Source organism: Pithys albifrons, chromosome 3, assembly GCF_047495875.1.
Source record: "Pithys albifrons albifrons isolate INPA30051 chromosome 3, PitAlb_v1, whole genome shotgun sequence".
NCBI classification, from domain to species: Eukaryota; Metazoa; Chordata; class Aves; order Passeriformes; family Thamnophilidae; genus Pithys; species Pithys albifrons.
Window position 1 is genome coordinate 6,276,938 of NC_092460.1, and position 17,068 is coordinate 6,294,005.

The 17,068-nt window shown below is 39.9% G+C and overlaps 1 protein-coding gene across 2 annotated transcripts in view; it reads left to right on the plus strand.

Moving 5' to 3' along the window:
• SUCLG2 (succinate-CoA ligase GDP-forming subunit beta) overlaps nucleotides 1-16,564 on the plus strand; it is a 114,625-nt gene extending 98,061 nt beyond the window's left edge. For both annotated transcript variants that reach the window (XM_071549686.1, XM_071549685.1), the window contains exons 10-11: nucleotides 7,608-7,728; nucleotides 14,581-16,564. In XM_071549686.1, coding sequence (XP_071405787.1) covers nucleotides 7,608-7,728; nucleotides 14,581-14,696 — 237 coding nt within the window. In that variant the 3' untranslated portion in view covers nucleotides 14,697-16,564. The remainder of the gene's footprint in view (nucleotides 1-7,607; nucleotides 7,729-14,580) is intronic.
• Nucleotides 16,565-17,068: the final 504 nt, after the last annotated feature.

A 17,068-nucleotide genomic window follows, 5' to 3' on the forward strand; every position in this document is an offset into this window, starting at 1 on the left:
ACTGTAAAGGAATGTATGACTCAGACACCTATTTTTTTATTTAAATTGGACAGGGATTGCATAGATGTATTAAAGAAATTACAGATATACATTGTGTTTTAATGGAATGATGTAACTGCATGGAATAAGATTTGGATCTGTCTTGATCTGATCTGTTTTCTCCAGTAGCCAGAGGCGGGTTCCTAGAGAGGAACACAAGAGGACAAATGTGTGAGGATACTTCCCTAATAGATTCCCTCTGTTTCCTAGTGATCTTTGATATCCTTGTATTTACAAGTCCTTGGTGGCTTCCTTTCCAGGACTTTGTTACTGTATATCCTCAGCTCCTGTAAGCTTTTGACAGGAACAATATCCTGTGGCAGCGTTTCACACAATAACTACTGGCTATATTTAAAAATAACAGTAAAGGGACTCCTTTTGTATTTTCACCATCTCTGGCATTAAAAGAACTAAGGACTAAGAAATAAAATTACCTGGAGGCAGGTATAGAATGCTTGTGCCTGGTTACCTTTTTCCCTTACCAAGTGCTGTCCTTGCCCTGTAGCCTCCTCCTGCTTCCTTTGCTCAGATGGAAAGCTGTGGTTTATTTAGTCTTTCTGTATACAAGGCTTATCCAGCATCTTTATCACTCTTCTAAGTACCTTTCTGAGTTTTACTATTTCCACTTTGGTTTACTACATGTTAATAGTGAGTTGATTTTTATGTGGTAGTAATTTGGAACCTAATGAGCACAGCAATTCACAGTTTTGATGACTAAAATGTTACTGTAAAAGAACGGATTTTAATTATTTGGAGATTTCAGATGTGTATATGCCGTTGAGTACCCATGACAATGCATTTTTATACTTTAATTAAGCTTCTTGAAGTGCTGAATTCCTTTTAAAAAGTTTTCATTGTCTCAGTATGAAAAGCAGCCTGACCTAGATAGGAGCTTCTGGAGCATTTCCTTCTCTTCTGCATAGGGAGTCCATAGCAGGGATGTTTCTCAGGTGACAAAAAGGAAGGTCCCAAGTCTCTCTAGGCACAAGAATAACTTTTCTTCATCTTTCTTCTCCCTTGTGATGAGTACTTTCACTTAGTATTTTGATACCCTAGATCAGTATATTATTTATATTGCATAGGGTATTTCTAAAGAGGAAACAAAGATAGGTTCTGCTGAAGTAACAGAAAGTCTTGAGCTAGTCATCAAATCAGCAGTTCTGCTCAGTCAGGCCCTGTTGTGGATATTTGTGATTGTACCTCTTAATAGTATTGGTTTGGGTGATTTGCCAGGTGTCTGTCACAGCACAACACACCAACCAATGTAACTCTCTGTTTGAGCAGCTCATTTGGCAGCAGCCCTTGCTGTGCATTGTGTGCTGCTCTAGCTCCATTCCATCACGTATCTGTGCTCTCCAGGTGCTCCCTCTTTTGAGGAATATTGCATTGCTTTAGTTTAAATGATTTAAAATTGTCTGACCTTTCCCCTTCCAGCACACCACAAGATGTGATGAAACTGTACAGAGAGGCACCCCAGGGCAGAGGATGTTGTTGAAGGAACAGGAACACATTGCTGCCTCCTGTGTCACATGCCTAAATAATGATCACATCACCATGTTGTTTTTCAGAGAGCTGATTATTGTTTAGCAAAAACCTAATTGGAACTCCAGACACTAAGAACATTAGAGAAAGTGTATGATGTGCCTTAGAGAAATTAATCTGAAGTGCAGAGGCGAAATTCAGCAAATATTGGATCAATTTTTATAGACTTTGCTGTTGTGGAAGAACTACTTGAGTCATGCTGCTGTATAAACTGTCTTGGATGAGTGGGTTTGGAGGGTGTCTCTAACTTATCATGCTAATATGGAACAGCCAACAGGAATTCCCTGAGTAGTTACTGCCCAGTGCTTACTGCTGCACAGGAGGAGCGGGTGCACCTTGATTTCCTACAGTAATATCCCCCAAATCAGGCCTAATTATGCAACTACACTTAGTTTTGGGTGCACAAAAGAGATCTGAATTATTGCACTCTCTTCTGACACACATCAATTGACCATGTGTGTTTTTTCAGTCTTGCAGTATGTGGTTATGTCAGTAGTTCTCATCCCGTTATTCTGCAGTGTGATCTGCTGTTCATCCAGGGGCTGGACCTCCTTGAAGTTCAGATATTTAAATGAGAGTCAGAGCAAATTCATGTACTTTTATTCCATATACCCATGGTCTGATAGAAGAGTTATCCTTCCATATTTGCAAAATACAGTTGTTCTAGCAACTCCCTGCTGCACTGTGTCCCCAAAACAGTACTGAAAGCTGTTGGCCTGAGTATGGAGATTCTCAAATATACTTCAGAACTTTGTGGTCTCAGCATTTTCTTTTCTTTCTTTATTCTTGTCCCTTATTATCACAAATCAGGATTACATTAGGAGGTGGTTGTGCTCCACATGCCTGTGTGGCTGCAGACAGTCCCTGCCTGCCCTGCCTGTATCATTAACACAGGTCAGTGGTCTCTGGGCAGGGCACAGCTCAGGCCTGGCCAGGTTGGAACACATGAACAGGAAGCCCTTGATGGTTTTACATCTTCACACCCACATCTCCAGTGTGATCCCAGCCCAGGGCCACTTGGGAATGATGGATTATCATGATGGATATGTTTGTGCCAAGGCTCAGGGTGTGCAGGGGGTGCGTGCCCTGCAGATGAGAAAATGCTCCCAAAACCATCCTGATGTGAGACTTCTCACTGAAATTCAATCAAAATGAAGGTTCCTGAGGTCACACTGCTGCCTGCTATGATTTCTTGGAATATGAAGGAAGCTGTGTGTCTGGCATTGGAATAATTCTGTTCCCAAAACATGAGCCCCTTGCAGCTGGGCAAAGGAAGGTCTCCAGGGACTGTGCTGCGTAATCTGCCAGTCTTCATTTCATCTCATACTATTAATTTAATGAGCTCTGATCCTTTGATTTTTATTCCTGTGTCAGTGCTACAGAGAATTAAGACAAAGTCCCCTGGCAGAGCCGTTCCTGGTGGTCCTTTCTGGGAGGTGCCTTTGGTATTGGAGGGCACCAGAGCTCTCCCTGCTCTCCCTTCTGGCTGCTTGGCCACAGCCTGGACCTGGTCACTGAGCAGAGCATTGTTGCTGAATTGCTTTCAAACCAGCAAAAGCCAACCCATTTTTATCCTGTTCTAGATCCTGAATTTGCTGTAAACAGGAAAGACTTAAGGCTGTAGGTTGGCTGTTCTAGCACACCAGGAACTGGGCCCACAAGATTTGATTTTGCAAAATTTTGGTATTTGGGACTCAGAATGGCACCAAAGGAGTTGTGTTTTAGAAAGGCCTCCCCCCAGTGCCAGGCCAGGTCCTGCCATCTCAGCTGCCATCCAAGAAAAGGGATCCACATACAACAATGGATGTTGTAGGACCAGGGTGTTGCTCTTGGTGAGACTTTGGTTCCTCAGGAACCTCTTGAATACAGGCCAAAAATTTCCTTTGGACAAAATCCTTAATCTGCTTTTCCTGCCTACCAGTTGTGGTCTCCTCCAGACAGAAAAATCTGAATTTTGCTTTGGAGATTCATCAGAGTTCCTTTCCTGCCAGGGCATCAGGGTGCATTACTAGTGGATTTTAAGCCTTGACCTGTTTTAGAACTGTACAAGACATTCAAAATTGCATTATATCAGCATATCTTCACCTGACTACAGGCTTTCTTTCTTTGCTTTTTTTTGATTCAGCCTCCTTAAATTTATCACCTTCAGACTTTCAAAATTCCATCCAAAAGAGGCAGAGTAATATTTTGCATCATTTTTTAAAAAGCAAAATCAAATAGTTTGTCTTTAAATAGGAAAAATAACCCTTCTCTCCTCTCCAAAGGTATTTTTACATCTCTTTTCCACATTGAATTGCACTGTCCTCTAGTGGGTATTTTAAGCAAATGTTTTGAGTTTGTAAATCTTTCGTACTGCTCGAATACAGTAAGCCTAATCTTTATTCAAATGAACCATAAATGTTGTCTGACATAAAAAGCTGGAGGTTTAGAGTAATATTTGAAAACTGAATAAGAAAAATTTTCATTTGACCTGTGGTCCAAGTTGTAATAATATAGAGAGATATATAAAAATGTTTGTATCTGACTTATCAGTTGGAGCAGAAGGATAAAGAGTGAAGGTGCAAGTGTATGGCATCTGTGTTTTATTACATTTTATTATTTTGTATTGAGAATTGGAGAGAATCTGCTTCTTTCACATGGAATCAAATTTGGTAACTGTGAATGAATGACTGAATTAATGAAAAATAAAGACCATTGGAATAATAGGAAGGATTTTTAGATTCAAAGGGAAGAACTATGCAGCCTGGTTTACCCAGTGGTTTGGTTTCTTTCTTAATATTACTACCTACCTCTTAAAAGACACTGCCCTTCGTTTTTAACTGGGATTCCCTGGGATTGGAGGTGCAAATGGAATATAAAAGTTTTAAGTGTCAGTGCTCGTCAGGGCTGTGTGTGTTTGCAGCTCTGGGTGTCTGGATCCAGCTGTAGGTGACAGCACCTTTTGTTTCCTTCCATGAACTGGGAATAGACCTGGATCTTCAGTGCTTGTGTCCCTTCCTGTGTCTTGGGAGCTTCTCCACAGTATTTATGTGTTTGGGTGATTTAAGATGCCGTCCTTCCACTCTGTGTATTAGGCTGAAGGAAGGAGGGAAGACTCAAGTAATGCAAAGATTGTGCATTCTCTGTGCACATGAAACACTGAAAACCTCTTCATCCATCTACTGGGTCTGAATGTTAAAGTTCTTTGAGCTGGAAATGCAGAATCTGGTCAGGCTACTGAAGCAAATATAAACAATGTTCACAGATTTCAGCAGAGTTAAAGTCAATCTCAGCATCATTTGAACTGATCTTTTGGCTTATTTGGAAGATTACAATAAAACCCAAGATCGAATTCTCTACCTGATTCATTTTCTTATTGATTGGATCCTTTTAGACTCCTCTCTAATTTAACAGTGTATCTTTATTAAAGCCAAGCATGCAAACATCAATTATCCAAGCTGCATCTAATTTCCTTCAACTATTTTTTTTCCTTTTGGTGCCAATGGATTAGAAGGCCTGATTAGAATTCAGCTTGAAAGCTGAAAAGCAGATCCTTAAATGAGAATGTCTGAGTTAGGAATTAAAATATCTGTACTGGGCATAAAATCCTCCTCCTTATCTCTAATAATGTAAACACACTTGGTTAACTTGATCTGTCACATGTCTGGGGCAATGTCCCTGAATTAGGAGGATGTATTAGGAAGGGTGGAATGGTGAGTGTGGCTTGTCCCACTGTTAGAGTCTGTCACTAATGTGTTTTAACACCAAAGTGTTGATATCTCTGCCATGAGGGTTAATGTGGTAAGAGTTTGAAGGGCTCAGTTTTTTGTTTTCTGTTGTTCTCTTCCTAACAACAGAAAAGTTTGTGTGTGCACAAGCAATAGGAGCAAGGCAGAGAAGGGGCATCCTAAGGTTTTACTGTTGGCAGCTTCTGCAGAGCTAATGATTTTTTAACACAAAGGTGAAATAAATAATTGCAATGACATCACCAACTTAATGCCCAGTAAACCCTAAATGCATGCATCTAACATGACATGGAAGTGTCTAAACTGTAAGGAAGAGTTAAAATAAATGAAATTGTATGTTCTGCTTTGACTGGGTTTTAAATTTCCTTCTGCTGCCTGCTGTGCCTTGCCTGGCATGAGGAAACCATGCCATGAGCCATTCACAGGCTGTTCCTGCACAGGCTTCAGGAACTGAAAAGATTGGAGTCATGTACTGGATTGTTGTGCCTAATTTCAGAGGTAGGAATTTGGATATCAGGATTTTTAAGGGATTTTATTACTAATCATTGCTCTACTTATATAGCATTAAGGGATGTTTCATGCCCTGAAGGTCTTAATTGGGTAACTGCACTGCAGATAGTAAGGAGATAGCAGGGGAAGGGCAGTGACCTGCAACATCAGCATTCCATGAAAGAGGTGGTGTCTAAGAAACTTGAGAGGAGAAAATGAGGCTGTGTCCCATATGATCAGATGGGAGCTGTTCTGATAACTTTTCGGTGGCATCATGAAAAATCTTAGAGCTGAAAGGAGCAGCAGGTGATGAGCAAGATGCCAATGACATGATCCCATTGCCAGTTTTGTTTCATGGCTGTGGTGTGTTAGCACTGGAGTTCAAGTTCTGAGAGACCTGGTCTAGTGGAAGGTGCTCCTGCCATGGCAGGGAGTTGGAATGAGATGATTTTTAAGGTCCCTTCCCACTCAAACCACTCTTTGTTTCTGTCATTCAATGGTGCAATGTAAACCCTGCATTTGTGTCCAGTAAATGAGGTTTTTGCAGTCTGGAGAGCTGCTGAAGGAGTGAGGTGATCCTTGTGGGAAGCATCTGTTGGGATGTTTTGTTTCCCTTTGTACTGTGGGTGGCAGTGTTCCCACCAGTGATGAGCTCTCTGTGTGTGACTGCACATCACAGGAGTTCATTGTCACGTTTTGTCTGCAGGGAAACACCAGACCTGACTGTGCAGAGCCATCACCGGGTGTGCCCGCAGGGGCTCCCTGTGCTGGGGGGAGTCTGGCTCCCTGGGCTGGGCACACTGAACCCCTTCATCTGGGGCACTGAGTGAGGCATAATTACAGTTGACATCATGCACAAGTGAAAGCCAGTGATATTTCATTCCTTGAGACCTAATCCCTTCTTTATCTCGTTTTTTTGAGTCAGGGTGATTCTGGCAAAGCTTGTTTGCAACACCCAAGCTTTTTGCAGAGCACCCCAAATGTTGGGGATTGGCCTCACTGTGGAATGACAAACAGCACAGTTGCATCCCTGTGGTGGCCTCCTCAGTGTAATAAGCCATGCTTGAAAGCCTGGGACATGTGCTTGGGTTAATATTACCTTACCAAGTGGAAAGAAATCATATTAATATCTCGTGTGTATTAATGTCTTGTATGTTGCAAAGGGTAATTTAATTGTGAATTGAATGCAGAAATTGCAGTTTCCAGGAACTGATGAATAGCAGTTTTTTGAGGCTATCAGTTAACCTGTTGTAATGAATGCTCTTCATTACGCGCCTCACCTTGTTAATTAGAAGGGATTTTTAGTTCTCTTTATCAAGTCAGGGCAAGTATATTACCTTTTCCTCTGTACTTCTTGTGATAAAGTGAAGATCCAGATTGTTTTGTGAAGCGTCCACATGAATATTTCATTGCATGTGTACCACACATTCTTACACTGTTTTCTGAGCTCCAACCTCAATGATTATTTAATATATTTAAAAAGAAACCAAACTACAGATTGTTAAAGCTCTTTTTATTTATACTTATTGTTAAAAATTCCCCCTTTTTAATACTGTGTTTATGACATTAATTACCATGCCAATTTAGACCAAGACAATTAATCACTGCTCCACATTACAGCAGCAATAGACTCAGAGTCGAGTTCTCTGAGTGCAGAGGTGAAGTTTGTACCTTCCATAAATGAGAACCTGCATGACAGAGGGGAATTTGTACCCTGGTTTGGATCTTTTGCCTGTGTTTATTTATAAAACAAAGCCAAAACACCACACAAACAATCCCCCACTTACTTCCTGCTCCGTTTCTTTCCTACAGGTCGAAGCAATCCTTGTAAACATATTTGGTGGGATTGTGAACTGTGCCATCATAGCCAGTGGTATCACCAAAGCCTGTCGAGAGCTGGAGCTGAAAGTGCCTCTGGTGGTCAGACTGGAAGGTGAGTGCTGATGGTTCCAGACCCAGATCATCCTTCAGGTGCCCAATAATAATCCACTTGGGCTTTCTTCATCTCAGTCTAAACAATATGTCCAATTCTCCAGCCATAGCGTGACCTGAAGTGGATAAACTCATATTTCTGTATTCTTGGTCCCTGGTGGTACTTGAAGCAATGAAATTTTGCAGTGGAAGCATTATGAGTTTGCCTGTAAGATTTGCAATGCAAATAGGAATTATTTTGATGCAAGTTTCTGTTTACTGGAAGGTATTTCTCTTTCAAATGATTTTTTTTTACTGAGTGCAATTCCATTATTGCTAAACCTGCAGCAAAATACAGTTTTCTTAAATTTACTCCAATGCCGTAATTAAAAGAAAGACGTTAGAAACAGTATTTGGGAGAGAGAAATTGCTGTAACATGTTCCTCTTCCCAAATACCCAATCCAGCTAAAATCCATTAAAGACCAGAAGGTTTGGTAATGGTAAGGAATATTTTTTTTTAGTACATCCAGCATTGTTACACTAGGAACAAAAAAGCAATAGAGGGTTGAGGAACAGCATTTTTGGCAGTTTCAAGCTTGAATATAATGAAAGTGGGTGTGGAGTTCAGCCTCCAATTTCTGAGAAGTGCCCTGAAGGTGGGAAGGAGATTCTTCTGCCCTTGTGTGAAAAGTGCTCTGATTGCAATCAGCACACAACTCTGTTAAGCTTAAAACATTTCTTTTTGGCTAAATAGGTTTGGAAAACAAAGGGGTTTCTGGGTGGTTTTTAAGGCCTCTTCCTCAAGACCATCAATATTCATGTTTGGGTGTGTGTCAAGAGCATAAAGTGTCCTGTCACTCAGCGTTGGTGATGAGAGGGGGAAATGAATCCCTTTATGGACCTGAGATACAAAACTACAATATTTTTTTTTACACTGTGATAGAGGGAGGAGGGAAATACGCTCTGAATACACCAAAAAATAACATCAACAGGACTCCTGAAGGTGTAGATTGCCCAGGAAGCCCTTTGGTTAGGGAGATACTTACTTTGTTTTGCATGAGAATGGGCATTTTCCCATCCCTCATTCTCATGTGCTGCCGTGACTTTTGCTGTGGTAAGTGCAGGGAAATTTAAGTACTTGACAATGGATTTTAGAAACATTGTGAAAATTTTCTTTGGATGATGCAGCACCACCCAACACCTTAAGAGACTAAGTAAATAGTTTGCTATGGATGAAGGAGAGACTGATGGATGTTGGTTAGAAGCAGCAAAGTTTAATAATACAAAATCTCATTGTTTATCAACTCCAGGCAATGTTGTTTAGCTTTTTGTCATAGCAAAATAAACTTTTCCTGTCTGTCATAGCTGGGAAAAAGTTTATCTGTCAGATCTGCAAGACTTTTCATCTATTGTAGCTACTGGTTTTTAAGTGAAGATATTGAAAAAACTGTTGCTTTTCCTTATGAACAAGATGTTTGTATTGCAATATTTGAAACTGTTATAAGAGAAACAAGAAAGTCAACTTGCTTGTTTTAAACTGCAGTCTGCTGGGTCTGCCACTGGGTTTGCTTGACCTTTCTCCAGTAATTTTGATACTTCCAGGATTGTGCAGAAGAAAAAGTGATTTATTTTTTTAACATGACTTCTGAGAGATTACAAGAGGTGAAGCAGTCCCTGGGCTGCATGAGAAGAGTCTGAGTGGTAGTGCAGAGTTTGTCTGGCAGAGAAGGTGTGGAGCAGGAATGCTCCTGCCTGGAGGTTGCAGAGAGCCCTCCAGAGGTGCCTGGGAAGTTTGAGTCGTTTGCTGCTTCATCAGATGAGTCTTCAGGATGCACAGACTTTAATACAAATCTCCTTTGCTGACCATCTTCCCGAGGCTGCTCCCCCTTCACCGGGGCTGCTGTTGTGCTTCTCCTGGGCTGGTTGCTAACTCTGGAGAAGGTGATACCATGGAGGTGTTTTTTTTAGGAAACTGAGTGCCATAGTAATACAGCAAAGCTCCAACTTTCACATAATCTTTATCTCAGAAGTTTCTAGTTCCTTCTTTCATTGCCAGTATTACCCATCAGTTCGTACTAAACAAAGAGTTGTGATGTTTACAGCCTTCATATGTTGTACTTAAAAACTGTTGGGTAGTAACTCCTCCTTAATCACCCAACCAAGCAATATAAATATATATCTGTTTGGTCCTTTTAATCTTTTCTCAGAAATCAATCCCTCTGGATCCTTAATCATCCTCATTGTTTTCTGTGAACTCACACCGGGTTATTTAAACATGTAAGGATTTTGAATTAATAATGAGTACTTTGGAAGTAATAAAACTACCCCAGACTTTTTAGAACATCACTTATAACATTTTACAGTTCAAAAAGGAGAAAAAGGGACAAGCATTCTTTTGGATTTCCATTTTGAACATTTTTCCAACAGAAGGTTCATGATTATTCCCATAAATCTAACGGATTTGTGACCTGCACTTTAAAGACTCTTTGCCCACATGTACTGGACTACAAGTGTCTTGATGACTAGAGTTTTAATCAGTCAAATCTGTCTTGATTTAGTGGGATTCTGGGGACAAATCTTTGGTCTCAGTTGTATAATAATTACAAGCCGTTTTACCAGTGGATAAAGAAAGGATTACTCTCCTCTTTGAAAATGGTAACTTTATAATTACATATGTTTGCTTCCCTTATCAGTAAAGAACTCACCAGCTGAGACACAGGATTATTGTTTAAAAAGCTCATGGACAAATGGAGAAACCACATATTCCAGATTTTATCTTTTTCAGATAGAAAACTAACTGCTGCTGGGTTTGTGCAGGACTTTTCTTCCCTTTAAAATGTAATGTACTTCAGTTAAGTTTTGTGAAAACGAGCTAGGAGTGCTGAATGGAAGCCAAATCTTGTTTCTCATTTATGTAGCTCAGAGTTAGATGAAAAGAGGGAAGAATAAAAAAGAATTGGGAATTAGATATCTGCTTTCTGTGCTGGAAATTCTACGTTCTTTCTCTTTCAAGAAGTGAATTCTGTGCTTCTTTGGTCAGGACGAGAAGAATTGGGAGGAATTAGAATTACTTAATGTGTTGAAACTGTACTAGGAGCAAGTTGACTTTTATTCAAATGTCTGAATCAAAAATTTCCTTTTCTGTTTTTCATTGTTGTGATTAGTGACCCTCTATGTTTTTCAGGATCTAATTATTTTTTAAAAATACTCAGAAATCTTCAACACCCAAATTAAATTTTGCTACAGCTTGTGGATCTCACTCCCAAGTATGGTTTAGTATGGATGTCTGATTTTTTGATTGTTAGTGTCCCAAATTGCCTGTCAAGAGACAAGAATGGGGTGTTACAAAGTCACAGTTCTGGGGGAGGTTTGGCTTTAAATACACTCAGCAGAGCAGCATCAAAGCTGGGCCCTGCTATTGGCTGTAACATGGGCACATGGTCATGTCAGTAACACTGTTTGACATTCTGCACATTGTGAATCTTTCTGCTATAGGAGGATGTTTTGAGGAAATCAGATTATTTTACATGTTAGTTTTCTTTAGTATATTCCCAATGAGTCTTATGCCCTTATGTCTTACTCACCTGCAAAGCCAGAAATGGCCCTGCAGAATCCTCCATCCTCTCCAGCCATCAGCACTGAACAGAGGCAATTCAGCTGTTCCTGATGGGGTTGTGGCAGTGCAAGTGAATAAAAGAACATTATCCAAATCCTGCACAGGGACTGTGATTGGGGGTGTTTTGTTTGTTTGTTGGATTTTCATTCAGCCTCTGCAGTTCTCACAATGTGTGCTGCTGTAATCTTACCATTTATAGGAACATGCTTAGACAGAATATTTATTAGTAGTGTTTTTTGGTAATGAGTTGAATATATTTGCTTTGCTACTGATAGCAGAGATTTCAAGGCAACAGAATGTAAATGTGAGGGATTGCATGTGCTCAGACTGAGAGGTTGTTTCAGAAACCAGGTTTCAGCAGGAGGATGTTTAGTTTATGGAGCCTGGAGGTAAATGCTGATAAAATTACACCTTTCCTGGTTTTCCATGGAGTGTTGTTGACAGGAATGTGTGTCAGAAGGCAAACTTATTTTTCTTATTAGGAAGCCGTTGCCATTCCCTTAATAGAGTCCAGTTTAAAAAAAAAAGCCTAAAACCCACAAAAAACCAAAGTAAACCAACCAAACAAAAAAAGCCAGCAACAACAAAAGCCCCAGAGCCTTCAGTCCTGTGAATTTTGTGTTCTGGTTGGCTGCAGTGCAGGTGAAGGGCAGGTTGCTCTGATAGCCTGGCCATGGGATTCTGTTTACAGTTCTCTGACACCATCCAGTGGCAGGAGGTTAATGTTGGAATAGTGGGATTCTTTGTTTATTTTAACATCTATTGCAACAAGACTCTTTGTAGATTCCTAAATATTTCCAGTGTCTTCTGGATGTTTAATTTTAAATCTCTTACCTTTGCTTTCAGCAGCCTCTCATTATAATCTTCATATTCTCCACATAGATAAAACACTTAATCACAATGAGAGAAAAAGCCATCACTAAAAATAAAGAAAATTACAGCAAAGGAGATGCTTGCTGAAAAATGTGTTCAGTTGTATGGCCTGGCTATAAAAGTGTTTTATTTAATATATACAAAATGTACTCTTACTCTTTAGACTGCAGTGAGATGGGTTTATTTGCTTTCATCTTTTCATTTCCCTGCATAAACTCCCCCTCCCTTCTTGGGGGCCTGTGTTTTGTATTGATTTTGTAATGCATGTTAGACAACTGGTGTGCAGAGCAATCAATGCAGTGCAGAACAGATCCAATGTATTGTTCCCTCTCTGACCCGTTAGTAAATTAATATTGGCCACTTAGTGAAGACTAAAGTTAGTTTTAAATACATGACTATCACGAATAGTACAATTTTTTTTTTCTCTCTGGGAAAACTTCCAGGAAAATTGACCTCTTCCCATCTTTCTCTCCTCACAACACGTTGTCTTACAGAATCCTCTTTGAGAGATGGGTACAGTCTTGAGTGCTTTAAGTGTTTGTCACGCCTGTATCTAAATAATAGACAAAACCTTCAAGGTTTGATGGGAATCACTGCCCAAATGTGAGGGACTGAGCAGAGAGGAGAACCTTGGCAGTGCCTCCTGCCTGCCCTGGGCCATGCTGTGCTCACAAGCAGCAGCCTCCACATTATCCTGCACAGGATGATTGAACAAAATTCTAATATTGTGCTCTTTTTGCCCATAATTTTATTTTTTTCCATAGGAGAAGTTCTGTACAGTTCTGGATGTTACCAAGCAACCAAATCCCCCTTCTGTCAGAGATTTCAGATGCCTTTGACCTTCCTACACGAGTCCTCCAGTGTGTCCTTTGCATATCGATGGGAAGCCTGACCTGCTCTGCCTGTGCCCTTACACAGGGAGCAGATGGGGTCCCACAATCCTCTTCCCAACACCTGCCTCTCCCATCACAAAGTGCTGGGCCTGCTGGGACGGGGAGGTCTTTGCTCCCTTTCAGTGCCAGGAGTGAGAATTCTGACTTGAGCTCACTGATGAAACAGCCTTTTGAAATTCTCCACTTCTGCTGTACCATTTCAGACGTTTTATGAAGTCTGGAAAAAAAAAATTGACAATTTGTCCTTTAAAATGAGCATTCTGGTTGCACAGTAAAGAGTCTGCTTCTTGCTTGGTTAATAATTAAGGGTATAATTAGTGTATAGCTCCAAATATAATTAAAATTCATTTTGCTAGGTCTAGGAATTACAAAGTAATTAAGCATTTTGACATGGCAAATGAACGAGGAACATGATGTGGAGGAGAGGGATAGAAATTATTCTAAAGAGGATCAGCTCAGGGTCCTGTGCTGATGACCAGTGTGTGATCCCAAAGTGTGGATTCTGCTTCCTCAGTGGGTTACCTGACTCCAGGCTCTTCTGTGGACAGAGCATGGCAGTGATCAAAAGTGTCACCTGACAGTGCTGGAGAAAGCTCTGGAGAAGTCAGATTTTCTGGGTTTTCTTTGTTTTCCAACAAGAACGAGCTGAAATAAATGGGAAGGTGATGTGCTTGTCTTTTATACAAATGTGAACAGTGGAGAAAAGGTACTTTCCTGAAGTATCTTTTTCAGTTTGGGATTTTTTATCTTTAATGGGCATGTAATCTGTTGACTAAAATGGAGCTTTTTATATGGAAAATGGAGCCCTTGTCCTGAATATCTGCAGTCTCCTTGGAGGTGGGGCAGAGGTGCTGCTCAGTGACATGGGCTTGGCAGTGCTGGATTTGCAGTTGGAGTTGAGGATCTTAAGAGTCTTTTCCAACCTAAATGACTCTGTGATTATACTGATTTAGTGCAGCTGCAGAGGAGGGAATGGTGTCATGCTGAATATTTCAGAGTTCTCTGTGTTCCCCCTTGTTGGCAGAAATGTAAAAGTTATATTTTCAGGATTACCCAAATATTTGCCTTTCCTTAGCCCATTTTGCAGCTTTCAATTACCATGGGTGAATTTTACTTATTGTTGGCTCACTGACTACTGATTAGCTGTAGCTGATTGGGGCTAATAAGTGTGTTAGATCTGAGTGTCTTAAAGGCCTGATCCAGGGCCCATTATCTGCTGCTCTTGCAGAGTGTCCTGCTGACTCTGGTGGATGCTGAACTGACCCTCTGATCTCCACAAAACCCCTGCTGTGCATATGAGTGCTATTACCACATTGCATTGTTGTTGAAATTAAGAGTTCCTTCTCAGCTCGGTCTAAGCCACTCGTTCAATCTGTTGTTAAACTGAACTGATGTGTAGTTCGAAGCATTAACTGCTTTTATAGATGTGCTGGAAGACATTCATTTATTCATTGATATTAGGCACTAATTGTAGTCAGTGTTCTTTTTTAGGCACAAACGTCCATGAAGCCCAGCGGATTCTGAGTGAGAGTGGCCTGCCCATCACATCTGCCAGTGACCTGGAGGATGCAGCAAGGAAGGCAGTGGCTTGTGTGGCCAGGAAATAACACCTGCAAGGTTATCCTCATGGAAGTGTCTGTGTGTCACAAAACATCATTCCATTTGTTGTCCCAGAGGATTGGTGGAATTTTCCTAAGCACTCACCAGGTTTGGTGGATTTAATTTGTAACACACGGCCAGCCCAGGCCTTAGGCTTGCAGTTAGGCTTCAGAACTTGTGCAGTTACAAAAGTTTTTAGGTCTTTATCTAATTTTGATAATTTTGTTACAATTGTAATAAGTAATACTTCACTTCATAAAGCTCTTTTATGTTTCTCCTGAAATCATCACTGATAAACTCATCTGATAAGACACAATAATTAGTAATCGACTTTTGTCAACAGGATTGTTCTTTAATCAAACACATGTAGGTCACCTATTTCACAATGTTTTCATTCATTTTTTAATATTGTAAAGAGTCAGCAAATGAATAATGGAGTTATATTTTTATGGACTTTTACAATACTGTAAAAAGTTGTGCTTACAATACCTATTTTTATTCAAATGAATGATGTGTATTTTCCTTTTTAGAAACCACTGATTTTGCCTTAAGATGATTTTCTTTTGTCGATGCCAAAGTATACCTCACTGTAGAAAAAGGGATTGAATAGTTGGTAGTGAAAAGACCTTCCACTCCTTTACTGTGCCTATAAGCCTGTGAAATGTGATTCATTTATTTTCTAGCTTTTGGAAATGAGGGGCAGTATTTCCAGGTGTAGCAATGCCATGCAGGGAGCTTCAGGAGGGAGCCAGGGGGGAAATGGCTGCTAACTTTTCAAGATAACCTCCCTCACAGGTATGTCACTGCTGTGAGTTTTTAAAATAAGATGAGAAACTGAAGCAGTTTTCTGTCAGGAGCATGGAGTATTCTTCAATTGATTTAACTTCCAAAAAGCATTTCTGATTTATTGAGAGTGAAACACAAATGAACTTTTTCCATTTTTAAGGTATTTGATTTCTCAGGCGTCAGTAAAAACATGTACAAGGAAAAGAAAGAATCTAAGTTTCAGTACTCAGATATTGACCAAGATTTATTATGATTATATGTTCTTTTGTGACAGTCAAAATTCAAGGTGTTAGTTACACAAATCATTCATTCAGGGAACAGAAGGCAATACCAAACAGCTTATATGACTAAAGGACTCAGCACAAATCTCACTCAGCCCAGGAATTATGTGCTGAAAGTCATCGATAAATTTGAACAGTGAACAAATGAAGGGATATTATGATCTGGTCCTATAAATGGGCAGAGAGGTAAAAATTTGTGTAATAAATTCTTAATTGTGATTTTTGAGTGGCTCTAATCAATACCATGTTCTGCTTAGAAAAATGTAAATAAATTTTTCTTGACATTTCCATTAGAACTGTTACACACAAAATAAATTATCTGCACTAATCTTTGGCTCTTGACACAAATAGTGTGGATAGGTTGCTATCATCAATTCCTGCAGGTTTTTTGTTCTCCATTCCTTTCTCTACATATTGCTCAAGGAAAAAATGTGTGACCATTAGAACAGCAATAAATATGCCACTAGGTGTGTAGTTATTGACAGAATTAAGGAGAAGGGTATCGTTAGCAGCTCTCTGGAAGGTACATAAAAGCACACTGCTCTGAAGGAAGAAATGTTTACCTCACCACAATAAATAAAACAGCTGCACTCTATTTTATATATTTTAATACTGGAAACAGAAACCTTCTGTGGAAGAACTGTTTGAGTCTCACACTGTGTGTCTCACTTCTGGTCTCAAAACCACTCACTGTGTGTGTACACAGTTATTGTGCTGCAAAGATTAATGCTATGTACACAGTTTCGTCAAATAAATGTAAAAATTAACATGTTTAATTACTTTGTCCTTTCTATAAAATAGAAAATTGCTTAATTTGTCTGTTGCATTCTGTGTCCCTCCATTCAGCATTTTATGACAGGTGGGTGAAATCAAATGTATGGGAATTTAGTTTCAATCAGACAATGTTCCTATACTCTTATATACATACCTTTTACCTAAAAGAGTTCTTTTTATCTCTCTATATATTTTCTTATACATAGGCTAATGATAATACATACAAGTGTTATTCCTCTTAAGCCATATACAGACTAGAACAGTGTTCTTTTTATTTTCAGATGAAATATGAAAAATTCTCTGATTTTCCTGGTTTGGAATCTTTGAAGTGAAATGCCAAACCTTCAAAGATTCCAAACCAGGAAAACTTTCCATCCCAGCTGCAGTCAACAGGTCAAGCAGGGAGGAGCTTTGACTGTGGTAAGGGACACTGAGGTCAGCCTTGTAGCCATGAAGTAAGCCAAGACCAGGCTGTGAAATCATCAATGGGTGCTTATTAGAGTTAGATGAGCATCTGTCAGGGATGGCTTAAGAAGAGT